The following is a 25,376-nucleotide window of genomic DNA, read 5'->3' as shown; positions in this document are numbered from 1 at the left end:
TTCCCTCCATGAGTCCAGAGCTCTATTCCCTCCATATGAGTCCAGAGCTCTATTCCCTCCATATGAGTCCAGAGCTCTATTCCCTCCATATGAGTCCAGAGCTCTATTCCCTCCATATGAGTCCAGAGCTCTATTCCCTCCATGAGTCCAGAGCTCTATTCCCTCCATATGAGTCCAGAGCTCTATTCCCTCCATATGAGTCCAGAGCTCTATTCCCTCCATATGAGTCCAGGGACTATGTATCCAATCAGGTGCATCCATTGAGGCTATGTCACCTATTGCGTAACCTACAGCGAAAAACTTGGCTATCAAGAAGAAGAGGTCCAGGAGAACATCGGAACAAGCCCACCCTAGCGTCCGCGCCTGAAGCAGTGGTTGTCAACAGTCTACTGCTTTTACTGCATGTTTTATATTTGAGATCGTTTATTTCCAGATCAGACACGAAGCGAGGAGGATGTGGGTACAAGACACGATCTGTAGGCGGCAAATACTACGGGGAATATCAAACATTTGGAACCGACAACTTGAGCACACGGAGCTGTGGTATAAAAAAGGCGGAACGCTTGGAAAAAGGGTTGTAGCGCCTGCAGAGTCAGAATCCTCTTTGTACACACCTCCATCCACCTCCGTCATCCACCCACATTCATCTCACACTCCAATGAAAAACAGCCACAGTGCCGCGAAGTCTGAATCCGTCCTCCAGGAAGGACATTTGTAGAGGTGCAAGTCACCGGTGATCAGAGGCGGAGAGTGATTGAAAAGAAAGTCAGTGAAGGAGAAGTGTTAGCTCGGCATAGAGCCTGTTTGAAAGTCCGTTTTATATCTTTATATCTTCGTCGCTGGAGGTCCGTTGCTGTCAGGCCGGCTACCTGTTGGATTTGTTTATTTCCCTGTTCCTGGCGGATCAGCTGTTCCCTGGAGTCAGGAGATGCCAGAGAAAAGCCCAACTCTGACTTAAACCTACTGACTGACTTAAAAAACTTTGGTACCGTGAGTACCTGGTGTGTCTTTTGTTTCTGTGTGTTTTGAAGAGAGACGCTGGTTTTCTTTTGAGTTTGTTTCCTTATTTGTTTTCGAGGCCCGTAAAACCGTAAAAATAGTTTTTGTTTTGTACTTGAACATTGAACTGAAATGGACCGAACTGTGGGTTGTGAGTATACCGGAGCGGACTTTTTTCGGCACAGGAGTGAACTTTGCTTTACAAACACAGACTGTGAACCACGCACACACGCCGTGCTCACAGTCATTTTGTTGCAGTGTGGTTGATACCTGTGAAAATATATATTATTGAAATCGCATTGCTGTTTTGTTTGATTGTTTTTGCTCTTGCTTAGCTCCTATTTTGTGCAGGTTGACTATTTTTTGTTTGCATTTAATTTTTATTTGTCAGACTTGACTCTGACTGGCACCCCAAATTAAAACCTTGTCAAACCTGCTACAGGGTTTTTTCTCTGCTGCAAACGCTCTCTCCTTATTGAAAACAATTTTAAAAATACTATGGCGCTCAGAAAAACACGCTATGTGGACACGGGGCTTTAGTTTACCTCTGGATTTGAAAGTGTGTCGACCTTTAGTATGAATAGCCGTCATTGTAAGAATGTTTTTGTGACCCGGCTCTAATGGAGGTTACGTATGGTTGAGGATCGCACGGTGACTTTACAACACAGATACCTTTTCAGGTACCTCCTGAAGGTGTTGTCTCGTACGCCATAGATGAACGGAATAATGGATCTGGGCAGGATTTGTATAGTGATATAATAAGCGAACAGATGGTCTGTGTAGTCCCGAGGAAACCAATGCTTTATGATGGTTAATAATGGAGGGCCGACATACGTGGCCATACACAGCAGCAGCTGGAACCCGTGCAGCAGGATGGTGTTTCTGGCTTTCTTAGCGTCTTTGCTCGCTGCTTTAGCCGTGAACAGGATCTTAAAGTAAGTGAAGAAGATAGTGATCCAGATTACGACTAAAAACACTGAATACAGGGCGTCCCTCCTTATTGTGTTAACTGGATTTGGAAAGACCGTTTGTCTGAGGCAGAACACCCGGGAGCCGAAGAAGTCCAGCGGCTCGGTGGCCAAGGTCACAAAGAGATCAGGAAGGACCGACAACATGCTCGTAAACCAGATCAAACCGATCAGCACCAACGTTCTCCTGACGGTGCAGATCTGCACGTGGCGCAGCGGCATGCAGATGGCGATGTAGCACTCCACCGCCATGCAGGCCAGGTTGAGAGGCGTGTTCTCGGTGGCAAAGAGAGCCAGCAGGATTATGACCCAACAGACGGGGACATGCACACTGTGGATGGTGTAGCTGATGATGAACAGGGTTATAGTCAGCGTCACCTGGATCATGTCGTTGACCACCAGGTGGATGAAGAGGATGTACCGAGGGTTTCTGTAGAAGATCTGAGGGAGGGAAGCAAAATACATCTGTGAAGGTTTTCTGTCATTTAGGCCCTGACACACCAAGCCGACGGCAAAGAACTAGTGGTAAACGAAGGCCGCCTGTTGCGTCGCCTCACGTCGTATTATATGTAGCCTACTAATCCAGAATAATGTCTGATAAAAAGTTGAAAATGGCGCTGGCGTTGTCAGTTCTTGGTCTTTGAGTGGAAAAAGAAAAGAAGAGGCGGAGGCGACAAATAAGGAGAAACCGCACTAATGGGTGAAAGCATGGAGACTACAGCGGCATGCTCAAGGGGCTTTACTGAATGGTAAATGGACCATTTCACTGGAGAGAAATGAAACCTCCAAACAGCAAATCAGAGAGATTCCTTTCACCGACCGTTGACGCCGATTCAACGTTTCGAAATTGGCCAAAAAAAGGCCGACGGGTAGAGTTGGACACACAACTACTAGGGCGAGAACCGCTCACCAACTGTCCAACTAGGACAGACGGCCGATAATCTCGTTGGTGTGTCAGGGCCTTTAGGTGATCCAAAGTTTAAATCACCTGGACTTGGATAACGTGGTTGAACTTCAGCCGAGTCCAGGCGCCTTTTTGGTTCAACTTTTAAAAAAGTAAAGGTCGAGGAGGTTCAACAAAAGAGGGAAAATTCCTCTAATTTGAAACAGGCAATGGACACAGACGACTGTCGTTGTCTTTAGAAATGACTGTTTTGAGGAGACGGATGACCCCTGGAGTTGTTGTGGTACAAATCTAAACAGATCTGACATTAAAGGAAAATGACCACTGTGTCCAGAAGTGACCAGCCTGCTGTATGTATATGATGCGTTATCACCGGCAAAGACCAATGGCTGGACATTTTAGTTACAGTAAAAATCAAACAGATATTTCTCTAAATGGAGATTCTTCATCTGTTGTTCATTAGAGGTGGGCAAAAAATCGATTCAGCATGGTATTGCAATATGTTGTGTGGCGATATTATATCGTCTCATGGCCGCCAAGTATCGATATTTTTTTATCTTAATAGGAAATATGCTTTTTTAAATTTTTAATTGCTGAAGGGGTTGCACAATTCAATTTGAACGAGTTGCATTGTTAAGAGTTCATCTTAAAGTTCCATGAGACTGGAGTACCAACAGTTCAGATTATGAGGTCCATGCAGCCTCACAGGGTTTAACTTTGATCATGTTGGTCAGTCTGAGGGCTCGACTCCCTCTGTGTAGAAATAAAAAGACTGAAGTGAACGGACTGAGAATTGTTTCTTATTTGACAAAACAGTTCAAAACAATACATTATAATATGCAGTTAAAAAAGCTTACTTGCAGTATATAGAATTGTGACTCAAGTATGGAGATAATATCGTTTCACACCACTATTGTTCATGTTCATCTCCAAAACCACATTTTGTTCCGTTTATTTCTTCATGTGCCATCGTCTGTTTGGTAGATTTCTCTCTTCCCACCTGAAGTTGAAGCACTATTCTCTTTGTTTCTCCACACTAAACAGACTGACATCCAGTGAACTGGACTTCTTTCTGCAGGTCAATATGATAATATAATATGATAGATATTCCTCTGGAGTCTGTGAATCCAGTCGCCCCCATTAATGAGATTCTTTTTTCAAATGATACCTGCTCAGTTTTCACGATGAAAACGTTTCATCTGACTGAATGAATGAATGGAATCGCCCAAATATAATGAGTAAAAATACATCAAGCGACAGCTGCCTGGATGATGATGATGATGATGATGATGATGATGATATTGATTTCAAGTTACAAATCTAAAGTCAGAATCAGAATCTGGGTTTATTGCCAAGTACAAACACATACAAGGAATTTGACTTGGTGTATTGGTGCTAAACAATTAACAAGGAAATAAAGCAGAACTAGAAACAACTTAAATAATAAAGAAGAAGAAGATATTACAATATATAAGATAGAATTTAAAAATGTAAAATATAAAAAATCAAAAAACACAAAAGACTTGTTCCTGCTATCATGACATGAAGGTCATACCTGGTGTTTGCTGAAGGTGTGGACGAGGCTGGCATTGATGTAGTTGATGGAGATCACCAGAAACACGACGATCACGTTCTTGGTGACGGCTTTAGAGAGGGAGTCTGGAAACCGAACGACCACGGTCATGTTGGCAGACGAGACATTCATCTCTGAACACAAAGAAATGTCCAAAAGAGAAACACAACAAATCAATCAATGATTATAGGAAACAAGAAAGTGGAGCGCGATGTTCAAGTATTAGGAGCACTGACACTTTTTAAGATAAAAAAATGAATTCTGATATTTTATAATGTTTGTTCAGGATAACAGAGGGACGTAGGTTTATTATACCCCACTAAGACGGGCCTACGAGCATTTGATCTCAAAGACCGACTTCCTGCCTGGTGTGTAAACCCTGATGAGAGAGACTGTATTTATAGAGCACATTTAAAAACAACAGAGTGACCAAAGTGCTTTACAACAAAATAGATAGAAAGCATAAAAGAGAAAAAAGGAAACAGACAAGCTCTTATACTGGGTCTAAGAACGCCAAAGCATTCACATAAACTGTCAGAGGTGATTTAAACACGGCCAGCCAAACCTGGGGGAGCAACTGGTTCCACAACTGCAAAGGCCCGGTCTCCCCTTTGTTTCAGCCGAGGGTCATGTGCAACCAGAAGTGACCTTCTGTGATGACACCTTTGAGGCTTTATTCTGAAGATAACACATTTTACTTTATTCTAAGCTGCTTGTTTGATTTGTGGCTGATGCACATCTCGACATTCATCAGTGTGAAACATGTTGACGGACGTTTGTCCAACGCTCCTCAGTAACGATGAATGTCAGGTTCAAAGACCTGATCTGGTTTGTTTCTCTGTTGCCTGCTGATCCATATTAAAGCGCTCAGTGTTTAAGAGCTCCTGTTGATCTTTAACGTCTTCATGCCGGGCTGAGGTAGGCTGTGTTACAAGTAAATATGCTCATTTATAATAAATATATAGAACAACATCTCTCCTCTTTCCATTCATCTCTCCTACCAGCTCGTCTGTTTAGACTTTCACGTTTATAACATTTTAAAGGACAAGTTTAAGTCATTAATGTAAGACTGTATCATGAGTTATAAAACTTACAAACGCACACAGTTCAGAGTGATGTGAAACTTCCACATGTTGGAGGTAATCTAGCTTCAAATAAGAGTGGATAACTGTTTCATTAAGTAGAGTATAATGAGCCCTGAAGCACGTTGCCTCATTATTAACAGCTTTAAGAACATTCACTCAAACACTCCTTAGAAACTACAGGCAGCTGTTAGACTATAATCCTAAAAGAAGAGAGAGACTCACCTCAGAGGAACATCATCAGCGCATCAAGATGGAATAAAAAGATATACAAATGTAAATTTAGATATCGATGCAGGCAGACTCGAGGAATATTTAAACATCACAGAATGAAACAGTTTCTAATTGAGCAGTCTCAATGATTTCTGAGAAACGTCAGAAAGCAAACCGTTGAAAACACTAAACATGCATCACATGTTCCTGTCTTTGTAGTCTAATGCAAACAGCCAGTCTGAAAGTTTAAAGCCACGTTAAATGAACCGCTCTGATTTCATAGATGAGATATGAGTGCAGTGAAAAGACGTCTGCTCACCACAGATGACCTGTGGAGACGAGCTCATCGTCAGGAAAGCCTCTGTTAATCTCCCACTTTATATGTGTGCTGTGTCACGCACACATTCAAGGGATCACTTTTTTTTTTTTGCACGCTAATGTGTTGCCTGCGTCCAAGTGAGGGACGTCACTGATACTTGATTCTGGAGGGACAAAAATATTGTTTGACTTCTGGGTCAAAGTCCAGGGTGGGGTTTTGTGGAGCATGCGCAGAACACCTTGGGCCAGTTTGGGTCTGATTGAGATGAATACAGGAAATCAACCCCTAACAACATTATCCAGGTTAGAGCAGAAAGCATCATTCAGAGCTGGTGTACACTGACCCTGTGTAGCGAGCAGTTGTTGGTACCTGTCATGTGTAGACGGAGACGTCAGCCATGATGCAGCAGATTTTTACCTTGTTTTTGCAAAGCTTAAACATAGCATGACTCATGTCCACGTCCCGACTCCGTAGCGTTTCTAAAAATCCAAAATGTTCGCATAATCTTTGGTTCCAGTTTTGCTGGCGTTGGATCGAGTTTCTCATTGAAGGACGTGCCTTTCGATCAGTTTGGCTTCTACTGCCGCCTATTGGCTTTATTGTGAACTGCACCTTCGGCATTGTGTCTTTCTAAGCTGCCATCACGGCTCTGCGTCTGTATCGATTCTGTCAAATCTGCATTGATGCAATTATTGCCATGTCGTCTTTTTGAGACAAGGTCTAGTAACCGTATCATAGCAGTTTAGAAAATGTTTGAAAAGCTCTCAGCCTGTCGTTAGGTTGACTGAAAGTTAGACTGAGACAGCATTTCCAGCACGGAGACCGCCATCGATGGGACTCCAGCGCCCCCTGCAGGGACAGACGGGGGACCTCACTCAGGCCTCGTACATTAATATTTACAGTCTATCATTCAGGACTGATTTTACCCTCTTTACAACCAAATCTAAACGTTTAAATCTCATCAAGACGTGTTGGAGAGGTCGCATGAATCAACGCAGCACCTGGCAGTTTTTTCCTTCTCCTCACATACGCTGACATTTCTGTTTTCCATTCGTCATCTTTAAACTTTAATATTCACATGTTGAATGGAGGTCAGTGTGTTACAGTCAGGCTCTTATATAATTTTGATGCAGTAAGATGGAGTTCACACTCATTATCAGCCAAATTAGTGTAAAGAAAACAACCATGTCGTGTTTGTTTTAGATTCAGGCGAAACTTGTTGCAAATAGCTGTAAATAAAAACCAAAGTTTCCTTGATAATAGTTTATTTATCACTTTTCATACATCCAACAATATTATTGCACATCACATTTTTTTCCATATTATGCAGCCTTAAGAGTAACAGACGTAAAGTTCAATGAAGTTATGATTTAGCTCATATTGAAGCCCATAAAACTCATTACATTTAATATACATGTATTTATTACATTTATTATTTGGTATAACTTCCTGTTTTGTTTTTTATCCCAGACAGAAAAGACATCACACTGCCAGTTTTTTCAATCAGTCAGCCTTTAGATGGCGCCCCCTCTTGAAGATTTTGGGCCCATTTGCCCGTTCACCACGGTCAGGGGGGCGTGTCCTGATTTAAGGCCTGCCGTATCTGATTACTGCTCCCGAACAAGTCGGAGCCTCCCCACTCTGGAATCATAAATATCAAACATGTCTGATATTTATGTTTCCTGGTCGGACTGCCTCCGACGGAAAACCTGAAGCAGCCAATGAGGAGAGCTGGGAATCTTTGGGTGTCTCAGGATTCAATTTCAATTTCGATTTTCGATTCAAAACGATCCTGGATTCATTGATTTGTGGATTCAAAGTCTATTTATGAATGAGTACATACTTCAGGATCTACTCGAGTCATCTGTAAGACTGGTTGAATTTCTTACTGTTCCATTTGGAATTCTACTGAGTTAAAGAGCTAGCATTAGCATTAGCACTGAGCAGGGAGTGACTGATTAGCCCAAATTAAATTAAAAAATAAAATCGATTTTAAATCTCAGAAAAGAAGAATCTCGATTTTCATATAAATAAAAAAATGTTCCCACCTCTAATGAGAGCGAGCAGACTTGGAACCGTCACCAACGGGGTTTTGTGTACTTTGACAACTAACCCTCAACTTGCACTGCAAATTAAATAAAGTCGCTCATAATCTATCTTCCCAGCCAGGATCTCGTCCGTATAGTTTTTCCATTTTTCCCTGTGAACGCAGCAGGAGAGCCAGCTGGAGATGTGGATCGTCCTCCATGTTTGATCATGTAAAATCAGAAGTTTGATCTCTCGAGTTTCTGTGAGATCTCGTGTCTGTGAAGTCGTTTCTACAAACAGCCGGTGTGGTCTCCTGTTCTTGCCGAGTCGTCTCATGTGTACGTTCAGAGGACTCTAATATTAAAATAATCTGAAGCTGTCCTCATGTTTTTGGTCTCCAACGTTTTAAAATCGGTTTATATTTGAGAATCGTCTTGTGTGTGGCCAGCTTTAACCAAAACTCTTCAGACCCAAATGTTGTTGTTTTTTGTACCAGGCTGTGAATCTGATTATTTCTGCTGTCAGAATGGCCATTGTGTGTGACTTCTGCTGACAGCCCCAAGTGGAAACTTGAGGAACTGCAGCGTAAGTCACTTCCGTATTGATTTCATTTCTTAACTCTTGATGCTGCCGCTTGGTTTGGCTGCAGTCCAGGGTTTGATACTTGTTCTCACTGTGCAGAGCAGATACTTGGTTAAATGCTGTCTGAACATCTTGTCTCGTAGGCCGTACACGATGGGACTGATGAACCGGGGAAGGATCTGGATGATGATGTAGAAAACGAAGCCTACATGTACAAAATGTTTAGGAAACCAATAGATCAGAGACATCTTCATCAGATTGTAAACATATGTGAGACTAGACAACAGCAGCTGGAAACCATGGAGCAGGATTGTATTCCTGGCCTTCTTTGCATCTCTGTCAGCTCCTTTAGCCGCTGTGAAGATCATAAAGTACGTGTACAAGAGTGTGAGCCAAACACCAATCAGGTAGATCGTGTAGCACACATTCTTCTTTTGCTCATGTACCGGGTGTCTGAACACGTTATTAATCTCACAGAAAATGGCCGAATGAAACACCTGCACAGGCCCAGTTGCTAGAAAGATGAAGACGTCGGGCAGTGCAGAGACAGCACCCAGGGCCCAAATCCCACCAATCAGAACATATGTTCTTCTGATAGTACACAACTCAGCGTGTCTCAGAGGTAAACAAACAGCGATGTAGCACTCCATCGCCATGACGGCTAAATTTAGTGGAGTGTTGAGAGTGGTGAAGACAGCCATCGTTATGATGAGGCAGCAGAGTGAAGCATTAATTCTGTAGAAGATATAACTTAAGACAAACAGGCTTATTGTTGTAGTGAGCTGGATCATATCGTTCACCACCAGGTGGATGAAGAGGATGTAACGGGGATTCACGTTCAGGACCTGAAGCAGAGAAGAAGACGATCGTCACTGAAAACATTTTGTTTTAAAGCTGAAGCTGATTGGTTCAAACACAAACACACTCTGACCTGGTGCTTCCTGAAGGTGTGGATCAGCACACCGTTGATGTAGTTGATGGTTATGCCCAGAGCTAAAACGATCAAATTTTTGGCCACAGTATTGCTGTAAACGTCTCGATAACTCACAGCACCTGTCACGTTACGGACGTTAGATGAGGCGTTCATCGAGTTCATCTGAGGCGTCTGTGGGAGAGAAACAATATTTAAAGGTTTTTATTTCGGTGCATGCTGTAAACCTGAACCTCAAACACAATCTCTGAATTCTGACTTTTTTCTCACAACCAGAATCTCCAAAAAAAAGTCAGAACCAAAAAATGTTTTTCAGTGCTCCTAATCCTCTTCTGTAAATCAGACATCAGAACTTAAACATTACTTTTTCTCTTCAGGTCTTCCATCCATAGAAAGTTACAGAGTCCTTTAAATTATGTACTTTTTGGAGATCGTTTTTGCGAGATCCCAAACGTTTTCAGGAGTTATCGCTAAAGTTCAGCAGCTTCTCTGGTCGATTTCTCATCAGCTGAGTATTTCCTTAACAAAACCATCACCTCTTTCTAAAGACAGTCGGGTAGACAGCGAGCTACAACCTGATATTCATCAACACAAGCCACTCTCCAAGCTGGACCGCTTATATCAGCCACTATGCACAGAGTGAAACGAGGGAGCAGTAATCGTTTACCAAGTTACAAAACTGATAAAATCTGCTTCAATAAAATGTTCTTCTAAGAGATAAGAAGACTTCTAAGAGAACTCGTTGTTATTGCTCTTCTCATGATGCACTTTGTTGACGGTCCCTGCACCCTGGGCTTACATGACACCATAAATTAAAAAAGTTCCCGGATCAGAGTGCACTAGGTAAGCTATAGTCATTCTCAAGAAACAAAAAGAGAAAGCAAGAAGTCAAACTAATTAAACAGAATATCCTGTCTTCTTTTCCAGGCTTTTGAAACAAAGTTAGCAAGTTTAAACACATCAAACTTAAACAGCCATTCCAGTTTCTGCACATCTGTCCGCCCCAATATTTCAGATTTTACTTCATGAAACAATAATTCTCTTAAATCATCAGATTTTGGACAATGCAAAAGAAAATGGGACTCCGTTTCACCTTCGTCCAACTCACACATCTCATAAAGTCTGTTTTCTACTGGAATATTTTTGACATTACGATTCAACTTTTTTAACTGCATATTATGAACACAAACTCAAACTAAATCAAGAACTGTATTGTCAAATTAGAAAACACTCTCGGCGGATTCATCTCACTTCTCGTCTTTTTATTTCTACACATAAAAAGAGTCGAGCCCTCAGACCGACACAGTTAAACCCTGTGAGGCTGCATGCACCTCACACTCTGAACTGTTGGTGTTTCAGTCTGATGGAACTGAAGTGAACATCAACATGAACGACTGAATAACTGCAGTAAACCCCTTCAACAATTAAAATTAAAAAAGAAGCATATTTGCTGTTAATTTCATAAAACATTCCGATACTTGGCAAACAATGAATCAATAAAATATCTCCACTCAAAACATTGCGATGCTATGCTGCACCGATCGTTCCCTCTAGAAACAAAACATGCAGACAAGACGAGGGCGACTTGAGACCTGAGGCCCAGTGACCATGAAAATTAGATAATGCAGATTAAACCATCGTGGGGAGATACAATCATAACTGAGATTGGATTAAATGCCCAGCCATTGCCTTTCAAAATAAGACGAGAACAACCATCTTGGATGAAAACATAGAAATTCAAACAAATAGAAGTAAAAAACAAAATGAACTCTTTCAGTTGTTTCAGTCTAACTTGCTGAATATAAAAACATTTGTGCACATTCAGTTCATAAGACAGGAGTGTAGGAGAGCAACAGACTGATGACGGTGTAGAGCTGAGACCATTCAGTGTTTGTTTGAAGGTTAGAGTGTGCCCGACTTTACCTTGAAACATTATCTGAACCATATCAACTTGTTGAGTTTTTCTAAAGACAGTGAGACCCTCCTGCGATCTGTCACACTCTCAGCTGTTCAATGATTCTAGAAATGTTCTGACTTTAAGAGTTCAAAACAGACAGCGTTGAAGAGGAAGTGTTAAAGCAGTAAAACACCATAAACACAGTTTACATGAAAGAATACAACATGCAGAGTAAACAACATTCTTACATCACAGCGCAGCAGCAGCGTGAACACATTCTTAACTTTCCTACCTCGGACGGTGTCTTTGAGTCTCCACTTTAAGAAGTCGCAGAAAGAGTCTGAGAGAAAGTCTGACAGCTTTTTATGAGGAGGAGGGTGAGTCTCGAGTTCTGCAGACTGAGAGTCTGTTTCATTGTGACATCTATTTATAAAAACAGTGAAGTCTGGTTATTAATGGAGGCCTGTCAGTCAAACCATTACATGACTTTATCTGGGAGGGGGAGGGGTTTACTGGCATAGGTTATATGTTTTTTTAAAGATATTTTTTAGGCTATGTTTGCCTTTAGTGACGTCCCCTGTATGTTTTCCCATTTGGGGCGGCTGTACCTCAGTAGGTAGAGTCGGTCGTCTCTCAACCGGAAGGTGGGGGGTTCGATCCCCAGCTCCTACAGCCACATGTCCGATGTGTCCTTGAGCAAGACACTTAACCCCAAGTTGCTCCCACTGCTTCATCAGTGTGTGAATGTGTATGAATGGATGAGTTAATACTGATGGACTCTTTACTCAGCGGCCTCTACCATCAGTGTGTGAATGTGTATGAATGGATGAGTTAATACTGATGGACTCTTTACTCAGCAGCCTCTACCATCAGTGTGTGAATGTGTATGAATGAATGAGTTAATACTGATGGACTCTTTACTCAGCAGCCTCTACCATCAGTGTGTGAATGTGTGTGAATGAATGAGTTAATACTGATGGACTCTTTACTCAGCAGCCTCTACCATCAGTGTGTGAATGTGTGTGAATGGATGAGTTAATACTGATGGACTCTTTACTCAGCAGCCTCTACCATCAGTGTGTGAATGTGTATGAATGAATGAGTTAATACTGATGGACTCTTTACTCAGCAGCCTCTACCATCAGTGTGTGAATGTGTGTGAATGAATGAGTTAATACTGATGGACTCTTTACTCAGCAGCCTCTACCATCAGTGTGTGAATGTGTGTGAATGGATGAGTTAATACTGATGGACTCTTTACTCAGCAGCCTCTACCATCAGTGTGTGAATGTGTATGAATGGATGAGTTAATACTGATGGACTCTTTACTCAGCAGCCTCTACCATCAGTGTGTGAATGTGTATGAATGGATAAGTTAATACTGATGGACTCTTTACTCAGCGGCCTCTACCATCAGTGTGTGAATGTGTATGAATGAATGAGTTAATACTGATGGACTCTTTACTCAGCAGCCTCTACCATCAGTGTGTGAATGTGTGTGAATGAATGAGTTAATACTGATGGACTCTTTACTCAGCAGCCTCTACCATCAGTGTGTGAATGTGTGTGAATGGATGAGTTAATACTGATGGACTCTTTACTCAGCAGCCTCTACCATCAGTGTGTGAATGTGTATGAATGGATGAGTTAATACTGATGGACTCTTTACTCAGCAGCCTCTACCATCAGTGTGTGAATGTGTATGAATGGATAAGTTAATACTGATGGACTCTTTACACAGCAGCCTCTACCATCAGTGTGTGAATGTGTATGAATGGATGAGTTAATACTGATGGACTCTTTACTCAGCGGCCTCTACCATCAGTGTGTGAATGTGTATGAATGGATGAGTTAATACTGACGGACTCTTTACACAGCAGCCTCTACCATCAGTGTGTGAATGTGTATGAATGGATGAGTTAATACTGATGGACTCTTTACTCAGCAGCCTCTACCATCAGTGTGTGAATGTGTATGAATGGATGAGTTAATACTGATGGACTCTTTACTCAGCAGCCTCTACCATCAGTGTGTGAATGTGTATGAATGGATGAGTTAATACTGATGGACTCTTTACTCAGCAGCCTCTACCATCAGTGTGTGAATGTGTATGAATGGATGAGTTAATACTGATGGTCTCTTTACTCAGCGGCCTCTACCATCAGTGTGTGAATGTGTATGAATGGATGAGTTAATACTGACGGACTCTTTACACAGCAGCCTCTACCATCAGTGTGTGAATGTGTGTGAATGGATGAGTTAATACTGATGGACTCTTTACTCAGCAGCCTCTACCATCAGTGTGTGAATGTGTCGGTGTGACCTGCGGTGTAAACGAGCTTTGAGTAGAACACTAGAAAAGCGCTAAACAAGCTCAAGTCCATTTACTATCGATGGCGGTCTCAATGCTGGAAATGCTGTCTCAGCCTAACTTTCAGTCAACCTAACGACAGAAATATGAACGTAAAAAATGTTTTTTTAACCTTTCAGTGCAACGACAAAAAACAGGTGGAGAACTATTGGCCCTTAGGACGCTGATTTCTCTATGAGGATGGAGAAAAAATACAAATATAGTGGCGAGACGGCTGCTGCCGACAGGCCGATCTTGTGTTTTGGCTGCTGCGTCCGCTGCCCGCCGCGGCCGACGGTGGAGTATAACTTTAAAAACCCTGTTGGTGGACCCAGGCCCTTATGAGTCACTTCGACCTTAACAAACCAACTCTGGTCATTTCATGTTTGTCCATAAAGATTTCTAGTCTACGTACTTTTAAAACTGTTCACATGAAGTTTCTAGATATCAGTTCGGGGGTTCCACAGGGCAAACTTTTGTTTTAAACCTCATGCGATGAGTGTGTTACTTGGAGGACTTTGAATAATTGAAGAGATGGAGTGAGAGGAGTTTAGCTTTATAAAGCTTTACTTTATTTTTGGGACATACCTTCTTTTTGTTGATGTAGGTTCTGAATGGTTACTGGATAGTGACTTTACAACACAGATACCTTTTCAGGTACCTCCTGAAGGTGTTGTCTCGTACGCCGTAGATAACTGGACTAATGGATCTGGGCAGGATTTGTACAATAATATAGTAAGCAAAGAGACTGTCTGTATAATTCCAAGGAAACCTTTTGCCTAGAAAAGATAATAATGGAGGGCCGATGTATTTTGCCATTCCCAGCAGCAGCTGGAACCCGTGCAGCAGGATGGTGTTTCTGGCTTTGTTAGCGTCTTTGCTCGCTGCTTTAGCCGTGAACAGGATCTTAAAGTAAGTGAAGAAGATAGTGATCCAAACTGTAACGAGAAGCACTGAATGGATGACGTCTCTCTTCTTGATTATGAGCGGATTTGGAAAAGCTGTTTCTCTGAGGCAGAACACCCGGGAGCCGAAGAAGTCCAGCGGCTCGGTGGCCAACGTGATGAAGAGATCAGGAAGGACCGACAACATGCTCGTAAACCAGATCAAACCGATCAGCACCAACGTTCTCCTGATGGTGCAGATCTGCACGTGGCGCAGCGGCATGCAGATGGCGATGTAGCACTCCACCGCCATGCAGGCCAGGTTGAGAGGCGTGTTCTCGGTGGCAAAGAGAGCCAGCAGGATTATGACCCAACAGACGGGGACATGCACACTGTGGATGGTGTAGCTGATGATGAACAGGGTTATAGTCAGCGTCACCTGGATCATGTCGTTGACCACCAGGTGGATGAAGAGGATGTACCGAGGGTTTCTGTAGAAGATCTGAGGGAGGGAAGCAAAATACATCTGTGAAGGTTTTCTGTCTTCATGGTAGATCATAGTTACATCCAAAAGACAACAGGACCTGGTTGAGAGACTTGGTTCAAGATTCAACCAGGTCCAGTCACCTTTTGGATTTAGCTTTGAATAACTAAACATGAGTTATAGAACAGTTATAAAAGAAACAGCTGTACCACCTAGCGTTTTTGTCCAGAGTGCCAGCGTCTTTGTTAAATTGTTTTCAATGAGTAGAGAGTGTTCAGAGCAGCAGATGGCCGACAGGAGTTTCTGTATGGCCGCTCCAAAGGCTATAGTTGAAAATCTTTAAACTTTTCAGAAAGACGGCGTTGACATCACCGGCGCTCTTTTCCAAATGTGTATGATCGGGAAATAAACGATTTAAAATAAAAAAGCATGCAGTAAAAAGTAACGGAGCAGTGTCGGCCATACAGCGGCCGTTGTCAACAGACTGTTGTCATGGAGACCTGGTGTTTGCTGAAGGTGTGGAAGAGGCAGGCATTGATGTAGTTGACGGAGATCCCGAGACACATGACGATCACGTTCTTGGTCACAGCTGTAGAGAGGGAGTCTTGATACCAAACGACCACGGTTGTGTTGGCCACTAAGCTGTTCATCGCTAATATGAAAAAGTAATTTCTACAAAGGAGAAAGCATCATATTAGTTAAATGATATTAGTCATCAAAATGATAACAGAATACAGTAAATAATCTGTTTAAAGGAAAACAAGTTAAAGGAGCAATATGTAACTCTGACACCTAGTGTTTAAAATGGACAAAGTGGACACTGAAGCTTCAGTGTTTATCCAGCTCTGCATGGGTCTGTAAACCTTTCTGTGTTCTAACCTCTCTCCATTTTTCAAAAAGCATCTCCAATATTGATCCTAGTTTGAGCACGTTTCTGCTCGTGGAGCTTATTAGAAACATGCAGAGGCTTTTTAGGTCGGGTACAATCACTTCTATCTGAACCACTTCTCTTGACCGCTTCCATCGCTGCAACACCTGTTGACCTGATAACTGCTCTCATATCTGACAAACAGAGGGGCGTCCAAAACGGCCGTGTGGGGGGGGTCAGCCTTAAAACGTCCTACCTTCTCTGGTCCAAACAAATCCAGAGCATTCAGGAGCAGAATCTAAAGTTAGAAGGAGGACATACTGACTGCTGCATTGTTGTCAGAGAAGCCAGCACTTCAACATGTTTCCTTAATGATCAGATAGTAAGATACCTTTATCATCTCACTCTCTACACAGCTCACTGACTGGACCTTAAATGTTAATAATAGGACAATTTAACAGCACCTATTTCAGGAAATGTGCTTTTAAGGAAACTTTGAAAACTTTCAGAATAGCAGAACTATAACAACAGAACTTAACTATTATCTAAACGTATAGTAATCTACAAATAACAAACCTACTATTTTCATTTCAACATAAAGAACTCTGAGTAATGGACATTCACCAGATGTTTGGTTTTCTAACAGAACATCTCAGAGAAGACGTCCTCCACTCAGAGAAACCTATGAGCAGGTCTTTATTTCTGTCACAAGCAGACGTGTGAACGAGGACACAATCCCCTCTTCACTTAGTCCTCGTCTTATTAACATCAAAAAAACATCACCAGAGAAGTGTGCACGTCCGTGTTTCATGACAGTAAAGAGGTCCACGTGCCTCTATGAAACATGTTAGTAGGACTTGAATGTGAGGTTGATGGTGTTTGTTAAACATACTGGTGAACAACCTGTGCTGAATGTAAAGAGCTTAAAGCCTGACTCAACAAATATAAAGTGTGAATGTTTACATACAGCAGGTCAACGTGCTCATGAAGGCTGGTTTACCATTTCATATCAGACAGCAAGGTCTACTCATGCATATAAAATGACCTTTTTCTTTAGTGTTACATCAAAATCTTTGAATAAAGCTCAGAATCTGCTATTGAAAGAAGAAAAGTTAGTGCACATTTCCCCTCCTCAGAGCCAGCTGTCAATCACAACCTGATGGTGAGATGAAGTTTATACAGATGAATTCTGCCAAGAGAAACTCGCCTCAGAGCATCGAGCTGTAATAAAGACACACAGATCATACATGTAGCTACAAGAAGAGATACCAACGCATCGGGAATCATTGATTAAAAAAAAGATGACAGAAAAATGTAAATCACTCAGTCAGACGATCAAGTTGTTAAAGTCTTTCATCAACAGCAAACACGTTCGTTTAAACCAATTCTTCAGTTTGAAGAGAAGGATGTCGGAGCAATCAGACAAACAGTTTAGATAAAATATGTATCACATTTGACAGAAAGAAGATTCATGAAAAATCTGCAAAATGTTTAAGTCAGAGTATGAGAAGTTTGAAAGATGAACAACATGAGAGCAGAGAAGAGAAGGTGGTTCTTACCTAGTTCATGCAATAAGACGAGTACATCAAGAATATGGCTTCAGTAAGAGTCTGACTTTATATATGGTGTCTTACCATCCACTGTGAATATTACTGGATGAAGCCTGAGTGAGGTCACCCGTCTGTTCCTGCAGGGGGCGCTGGAGTCCCATCGATGGCGGTCTCCATGTTGGAAATGCTGTCTCAGTCTAACGTTCAGTCAACCCAACGACCACCGTTACACCGCGCCCACCTGTCAATCAGGTTAGCTACACACCTAACTATGGATAACACACATCGTTCATTTAATCAAAACTACGTTGGCTGGGAAGTGCAAAACAAAATTACAAAGTGTAAAACACTTAAACAAAGCTTGAGACAAATTTACATTTTATAAAACAAAATTACAAAACCAAAACACTTTTACTGAGGACAAAACAAATTTACAAGATGTGAAACACTTTTACAATATGTGAGACAAATTTACACTTTTACTCATCCCCAAACAAATTTACAAACGACAAAATCTTGACGGAAATGGAACGTACCAAATGCCGGAAGTGCATATCTGGTCCTTCCGTCTCATAGGTGTCCCTCAAAAGTATGAGAGACCATCCAAACGAAAAGCAAAACTGACTAATCTGGCTCAAATCCACAAAACGGGCAAAACATCTTTCCGTCACCACAAACTCCGTTATCACTCCAGATCACTGCTGCGAGTTTTTCTGCCAAAACAAACAAAATGACCCCTCACTCAATCGCTACCGCTATGGAGGAAATCAACAGGATTTTTACTTCCGGATCCACAATGTTGAGCTCTACTACTCGTGTGATGAACTGGACTCGCTGAATAAAGAAGGCGGGGCCGAGCCAACAGCGGACAGCAAGGGTCGATCAAAGTAGCATTAAACAGTGATTGACAGTCGCACGCAGCAACATGCAGTCTAAACATAACATGGTCATCACAATATGTTTATTACTGATCAGGCCAACCGCCAGAGCCACCCTGCCTTTACTCGCAAAACGATAGTTTGACCAGCGTCTGGCGAGTGGCGGGTGATAGTGTTCGACCCCTGATGCAGCAATCCATCTTTTTAAAGGGATACTTCACCCATTAGCATTAAGCTTTGTATCATTAGAAACCTGGTAGTATTTTTGAATGGTCGTGCATCCTGCCCTCATTTTCCCCTGAGATGGGCGAGACGGTTGCTGCCGACTTGTGTTTCGGCTGCTGCGTCCTCTGGTCGCCGCTGGCCACCGGGACCGCTGCGACACAAGAACAGCCTGTCGGCAGCAACCGTCTCTGGGCTATATTGCGGACGAGGAGCCCGGGCCGGCTCGAGCTGGGGCGGCCAAAAAGACACTTTCTGCCTTTCTTCGGCCAAGAAGGCACCAACTTCAAAATGTATTTCACATTTCTACATTTATGACCCGATGTCAACACAGATTCATGTTTCAACGGGTGAAGTATCCCTTTAAGCTCTGATACTGATCGGACACCTTGAGGTTTGGGTAACATCACAGAGTGACCATCAGATATCAGTGATAAATGTGTGAACCGCTTCATTGAGTCTGCCGGCCATCTTTGTTTGGTGGAACTCATCGGTCCACCTCCAGAAAATACACGACTGAGCGCTCTGCGGGAGTGAAGTTCTGACTCATCTAAAAAACAGAGCAGGAGTGTTTTTATTGAGCAAAGAAAATATAAAAACAAGAACATGAAGAAGAAGTCAAGAACACTTTGTGATTCTTTTTTTTAGGTTTTATGATCATTTGCCCCGACGCTTACTGTGTGCTCACTTTACACAACAGATACGTCTTCAGATACTTTCTGAAGGCCTTGTCTCGTACGCCATAAATGATGGGACTAATGGCGCGTGGAAGGATGTGTATGATGATGTAACAAGTGAACAGGGAGTCTGAAAAGGTCTTGGGGAACCATTGCAACAGAGCGGTCATTAACAGAGGCTCTGCGTACGTGGCCATACACAGCAGCAGCTGGAAGCCGTGGAGGACGATGGTGTTTCTGGCCTTCTTGGCGTCTTTGCTCGCCGCTTTAGCCGTGAACAGGATTCTGAAGTACGTGTAGAAGATGACGAGCCAAACGATGACCAGATACATGACATAAGTGACGTCTCTCTTCTTGATGATGTGCGGATTTGGAAAGGCCGTTTCTCTGAGGCAGAACACCCGGGAGCCGAAGAAGTCCAGCGGCTCGGTGGCCAACGTGATGAAGAGATCAGGAAGTACCGACAACATGCTCGTAATCCAGATCAAACCGATCAGCACCAACGTTCTCCTGACGGTGCAGATCTGCACGTGGTGAAGCGGCATGCAGATGGCGATGTAGCACTCCACCGCCATGCAGGCCAGGTTGAGAGGCGTGTTCTCGGTGGCAAAGAGAGCCAGCAGCATCAAGACGCTACACACGGAGACATTTATCTTGTGGATGGTGTAGCTGATGATGAACAGGAGGACGGTCAATGTCATCTGGATCATGTCGTTGACCACCAGGTGGAAGAACAGGATGTACCGAGGATTCATGTAGAAAATCTAAAGAGGAACACACGGAGGGGAAACATGGAGGGGGATGATGTCAGAGTTTAAAGAAAACTCCAACAGTCATTTATTGGACCAACAGGTGTCATAAACTGAGTTTGTTGACTTTAATTTGTCTGAATATTTCAGAGTAACACCAACATCTCAGTGGTGGATTTAATGATTTGGAGGCCCCCAGATAAGGACTACTATTAGACTGACCTACAAAAATATGTCATATGGTTTGTTCTCTATTGGGAACAATTTGATTATAGACACTGCTGCAAAGAAAAAAATACCAGGTGGTATGGTATGGTACCAGGGCCTAAATAATCACAGCCAGCAGTACTCAATATCTCAGGGGAAGTCGACAATCTGGCAGTAGATTCACAATCATATTCTAAATCTAAATGTTTGTGGATCTCGCCAACAGAGGTCGCCGTTCTGGGCGACCGCTTATCACCAATGACCTGAGGCTATTTTGGGCTCGAGGCCCCAGCCAGGAATTTTCCAACCTTTGCCTCATTGTGAAACCGCCTTTGTTCCTTCTGTTGTGAATATTGGCGGTGTTCCTACTTCCTAATACTTTGCTCCCCTTGTGAATGTTAATTGAGAGGACAAAACATTCAGGAGAACTTCCAGTTTAAAGCTCTCCAGTCCAACACCAAATTGGACATCAAATTGCCCCTCGGGGATAATAAAGATACCTTGAACCTTGAACCTTGAACACCACCATCGCCCACTACGACTCCACTGACAAACAAGCAGAATGATTTCTTTGGTGAAAGTATTAATCGTGTTATAGTACAATGTGAAGAACGTCGTACCTGGTGTTTGCGGAAGGTGTGTATGAGTCCTACATGGATGTAGTTGAGCGAGATGCTGAGGACGACCACGATCACATTCTTGGCCACGGCTTTGGCGAAGGAGTCTCGGTACTCGATAACCACGGTCACATTAGTCACAGACGACACGTTCATCTCTCAGGTCTGATGAAACAGGACACATCAGAGTTAACCTTGATGATGAAGTATCCAGTCACGTTTATGACGTCTCGTTCTGCAACACGTGGAGTCCTCAAATGAAACATGTCTGACACCAGAATCTTTAACTTTACTACAAAACTACCATACCTGTTTGGATGCCATGGCAACAAAAAGACAGCTGATATTCTGTAATTTCTTGTTTCTTAGATTTGTGCTCGCTCTCTTGTGAAAATCTGATGTCGTGTAAAAGCTGATACTATCCCATCCATCCATTATCTAAACCAGATTCACCAGTGCGGGGTCGCAGGGGTCAGGAGACGATCCCAGCTGTCACTGGACGAGAGGCGGGGGTTACACCGTGGACTGTTCACCAGCCAATCACAGGGCTGACATATAGAGACAGACAACCAGCCACACTCACATTCACACCTACAGATAATTTAGAGTCAGCAGTTAACCTAACGAGCATGTGTTTGGACTGTGGGAGGAAGCCGGAGTACCCGGAGAGAACGGGGAGAACATGCAGACTCCACTTCCTGGGATTGAACCAGGAACCTCCTCAGGGCTAGACCCTGCACCAGCATCAATCAATCAATCAAACTTTATTTGTATAGCACTTTTCATGCAACAAATGTAACCCAAAGTGCTTTACATCAAGCATCTCCCATCTCATTTTTACCCCATCTCTCCCCCTATCCCTTTTCCAAGCCTGGCGCAGTCTAGGCCTGTGAAGGCTGTTTCGTCATGAACCGGGGATCCGGCCGAAGATTTCTGCCTTTTAATAAGAACGTTTTTTCTTACCACTGTAACTTTTGCTGCTTTGCTAAAGTGCTCATGATGGATAGACCGGATCTTTGTAACATAACAATGAGTAAGGTCTTTTACCTGCTTTTTATAACATAACAATGAGTAAGGTCTTTTACCTGCTTTATGTAACATAACAATAAGTAAGGTCTTTTACCTGCTTTATGTAACATAACAATGAGTAAGGTCTTTTACCTGCTTTATGTAACATAACAATAAGTAAGGTCTTTTACCTGCTTTATGTAACATAACAATAAGTAAGGTCTTTTACCTGCTTTATGTAACATAACAATAAGTAAGGTCTTTTACCTGCTTTATATAACATAACAATGAGTAAGGTCTTTTACCTGCTTTATATAACATAACAATGAGTAAGGTCTTTTACCTGCTTTATGTAACATAACAATAAGTAAGGTCTTTTACCTGCTTTATATAACATAACAATAAGTAAGGTCTTTTACCTGCTTTATATAACATAACAATGAGTAAGGTCTTTTACCTGCTTTATGTAACATAACAATGAGTAAGGTCTTTTACCTGCTTTATGTAACATAACAATGAGTAAGGTCTTTTACCTGCTTTATGTAACATAACAATGAGTAAGGTCTTTTACCTGCTTTTTGTAAAGTGTCTTGAGATAACACTTGTTATGAGTTGACGCTATACAAATAAAAATTGATTGATCAACATAAATCAAACAGCGACAACATGACTCCCTTCCCCCAGCCCTAACCCACAATCCAAAAACTAAGGTAAAAATAACTAGATAAGAACAGGTACTGAGGAAACGCTATCATTTATTCTAAATGACGAAACACAGGACGTTCAAAATGTAATAAAACTAGATGAAATGAGATTCAGTTAAAAGCTCTACTAAAAAGGTAGGTCTTGAGTTTGCTTTTCAAGCATGCAGCACGATTCTATTGTTCATTAAAATTCAATTCAAACCTTTATGTATTCTTGATAGGACGTCAAGGTTTCCCTCGTTTCAATGCTGTCGATATTACAAGCACATTAAAGTTAGAAAAAAAACAACAAACACTTCAAATCAATCAGAAAACAACTGAGATCAGAGCGCTGATAGACTAGTGGTTATGTCGCACGCCCCATGAACCGAGGCTATAGTTGGTTCATATCCGACTTTCACTCTTTTCTGCACTTCATCCTCCACTCTCTCTCTTCCCAACATTTCCTCTCTTCAGCTGTCCTCTCCAATAAATGCTGCTCGTCTTCAAACACACGAGCACCTGAACGCTTCAAACATCATGAGCTCGACATCCAGTCACAGATACTCACACTGATGTTCAAACCATCCACATGAATAAGTGAAGAATGATGTAGATGTGAACATTTGTTGTCTGAACTGTGATTTAAACATCAGTACATTTATGAATATGAAGTCAAATATAATCAGCAGTGTTTAGACATCATAAGAAATTCACATTGAATTAAAAATATGAATCATGTTAGCCACTCTGAAGTAAGAGTGTTTATTTTGTACCATCAACCCTCATGTCCTGTTTGTGTTTTATGTTAGACTTTAAAACCAGACAAAAAAATAGTTTGTGCACACCCAAGTCAAACACAAACAGCTGCAGGACAAGAAACGTTTAAACCGCAGAATAAAGAGAACGTTCCTCACTCTGTTCATCTCCTAATGAGCGACTTCATGAGAGTCAACGTGTGGATCCAAAGACCCCTGAAGAAGATCTTTACAGCCAAACGTTGCGTTCTGCAGATTTTAGACTTGAACAGACAAAAGTTAAAAGTGTCCTGCCACAGATGAAAGAAGAGTCACCTGAAACATTTAGAAGATAAAAACAGAAGTTACACACTCACACACTGTTTGATGTTTCCTTTGTTAATAACACACCGAGCAAGCAGAAGATACACACATCAGACTTTTACACACTATGTGACTGTGCAGGTCTTACCTGAGTCGATGCATTCAGAGCGGAGAGACGCAGCCAAGCTTTATGAGGACGCGTGTGTGTGTGTGTGTGTGTGTGTGTGTGTGTGTGTGTGTGTGTGTGTGTGGGTGTGTGTGTGTGTGTGTGTGTGTGTGTGTGTGTGTGTGCGTGTGCTAACCCTATTAAATACAAAGTAAATAAGTACTAAAAGATATCAAAAATAAGAATGTGAATATATACAACCAGGATTTAACTAAACATTATTAGTCTTAAATATGAACATTAAATATGAAGATTAAATATGAAAGATTAAATGTAAATGTGTAAAAACAGAGTAGTAAATGGACAGTATTGATAAGTTAAAGTGCAGAGTGTAGACATATTATCAGCAGAAACTATTCAATATAACGGAGAGTAGACAAATGAAGTGAACATGAGTGCAGGGATAATTTGTAAATGTAACATGTGCAGAACAGATGACAGTATGGAGAGACAGATATTATCATGATGACAGTTCTCTGTTGTACAGAGTTATGACCTGAAAGATTTCTTGTATCTGTTCTTGTGACAGCGGAGTTGTATCAGTAATTACCCACAATCCTTGAAACACAGTGTAACAGGGATGTCGCTGATTGGTGGAAACCTGTTGCTGGTACCAAAGACCCCCTACGATCTTCTGCTGTCAGTTCATCTCTCTCTCTTGTGGTGTGTGTGCTCCCCTCCTGCTCTACTCCACGTCACGCAGCGCTCACCGCGTCCTAACAGGAACGCTCTTCAGCTCTGCTTCACGCTAACATGCTAACAGTTAAACTAGATTACCATGATAAAACTCAAAGGCCCACTTTTGTGTCCCGACCAGAGACAGTAATTATGAATGTTTGAAGCCTGAGTGACGTCCCCCGTCTGTTCCTGCAGGGGGCGCTGGAGTCCCATCGATGGCGGTCTCCATGCTGGAAATGCTGTCTCAGTCTAACTTTCAGTCAACCTAACGACAGGCTGAGAGCTGGAGCTGAGGCGGGTTTTAAACCTCCTGACAAACCGTTACACCGCGCCCACCTGTCAATCAGGTCAGCTACACGCCTTATTGTGAATAACTCTTATCCTTCATCAAATCAAAACTGATGAGTCATCAAAACATTCACCCCCCGTACAGTGTGTGTCCATCGAGACATGAGCTAATCACACCTATTTGGTTTTTTGAACCAGGCTGTAAACATGTTAATCTCTGCTGTAAAAACAGGCTTTTTAGAATGGGTGTGTATGTGACTTCCTGTGCTTCTGCTGCCAGCCTCTAGTGGACACTGGAGGAACTGCAGGATGTTACACTTCAGCCTCTAGTGGACACTCCAGGAACTGCAGGATGTTACACTTCAGCCTCTAGTGGACACTCCAGGAACTGCAGGATGTTACACTTTAGGATTGGCTTCATTTTTCAACACCTAACTGAAAGGCCCTTCAGCTCTGCTTCATGTGAAGATATGGAACGTAACCATCCTAACACTTAAACTAAGATCACCA

General features: G+C 42.2%; 4 protein-coding genes across 4 annotated transcripts; all 4 read right to left on the bottom strand.

Annotated features, from left to right (window-relative positions):
- Positions 1–1,616: 1,616 nt before the first annotated feature.
- LOC132977257 (odorant receptor 131-2-like) lies at positions 1,617–4,576 on the bottom strand. Its single transcript, XM_061041722.1, has 2 exons — positions 4,427–4,576; positions 1,617–2,408 (listed from the first exon to the last, which is right to left on the bottom strand). Exons 1-2 carry the CDS (start codon positions 4,574–4,576, stop codon positions 1,617–1,619), a joined length of 942 nt encoding a protein of 313 aa, XP_060897705.1.
- Positions 4,577–8,049: 3,473 nt separating this feature from the next.
- Positions 8,050–9,755, bottom strand: LOC132977256 (odorant receptor 131-2-like). Its single transcript, XM_061041721.1, has 2 exons — positions 9,600–9,755; positions 8,050–9,513 (listed from the first exon to the last, which is right to left on the bottom strand). Exons 1-2 carry the CDS (start codon positions 9,753–9,755, stop codon positions 8,701–8,703), a joined length of 969 nt encoding a protein of 322 aa, XP_060897704.1. The 3' UTR covers positions 8,050–8,700.
- A 4,471-nt stretch (positions 9,756–14,226) lies between these two features.
- LOC132977359 (odorant receptor 131-2-like) lies at positions 14,227–15,874 on the bottom strand. Its single transcript, XM_061041882.1, has 2 exons — positions 15,715–15,874; positions 14,227–15,232 (listed from the first exon to the last, which is right to left on the bottom strand). The coding sequence occupies exons 1-2, from the start codon at positions 15,862–15,864 to the stop codon at positions 14,465–14,467; spliced, it is 918 nt and encodes a 305-aa protein (XP_060897865.1). The 5' UTR covers positions 15,865–15,874; the 3' UTR covers positions 14,227–14,464.
- Positions 15,875–19,405: 3,531 nt separating this feature from the next.
- LOC132977253 (odorant receptor 131-2-like) lies at positions 19,406–21,138 on the bottom strand. Its single transcript, XM_061041720.1, has 2 exons — positions 20,986–21,138; positions 19,406–20,173 (listed from the first exon to the last, which is right to left on the bottom strand). The coding sequence occupies exons 1-2, from the start codon at positions 21,136–21,138 to the stop codon at positions 19,406–19,408; spliced, it is 921 nt and encodes a 306-aa protein (XP_060897703.1).
- Between the last annotated feature and the right edge of the window lie 4,238 nt (positions 21,139–25,376).

Source organism: Labrus mixtus, chromosome 7 (assembly GCF_963584025.1).
Source record: "Labrus mixtus chromosome 7, fLabMix1.1, whole genome shotgun sequence".
NCBI lineage: Eukaryota > Metazoa > Chordata > Actinopteri > Labriformes > Labridae > Labrus > Labrus mixtus.
This window is presented reverse-complemented; position numbering and strand designations above follow the sequence as displayed.

Excerpts from the sequence above, each read along its gene's own strand:
- LOC132977257 (XM_061041722.1), bottom strand. The coding sequence starts at position 4,576 with ATGAATGTCTCGTCTGCCAACATGACCGTGGTCGTTCGGTTTCCAGAC. Across the intron at positions 2,409-4,426 it reads ACACCTTCAGCAAACACCAG|ATCTTCTACAGAAACCCTCG; the intron begins GTATGACCTTCA and ends TCCCTCCCTCAG.
- LOC132977256 (XM_061041721.1), bottom strand. The coding sequence starts at position 9,755 with ATGAACGCCTCATCTAACGTCCGTAACGTGACAGGTGCTGTGAGTTAT. Across the intron at positions 9,514-9,599 it reads ACACCTTCAGGAAGCACCAG|GTCCTGAACGTGAATCCCCG; the intron begins GTCAGAGTGTGT and ends TCTCTGCTTCAG.
- LOC132977359 (XM_061041882.1), bottom strand. The coding sequence starts at position 15,864 with ATGAACAGCTTAGTGGCCAACACAACCGTGGTCGTTTGGTATCAAGAC. Across the intron at positions 15,233-15,714 it reads ACACCTTCAGCAAACACCAG|ATCTTCTACAGAAACCCTCG; the intron begins GTCTCCATGACA and ends TCCCTCCCTCAG.
- LOC132977253 (XM_061041720.1), bottom strand. The coding sequence starts at position 21,138 with ATGAACGTGTCGTCTGTGACTAATGTGACCGTGGTTATCGAGTACCGA. Across the intron at positions 20,174-20,985 it reads ACACCTTCCGCAAACACCAG|ATTTTCTACATGAATCCTCG; the intron begins GTACGACGTTCT and ends GTTCCTCTTTAG.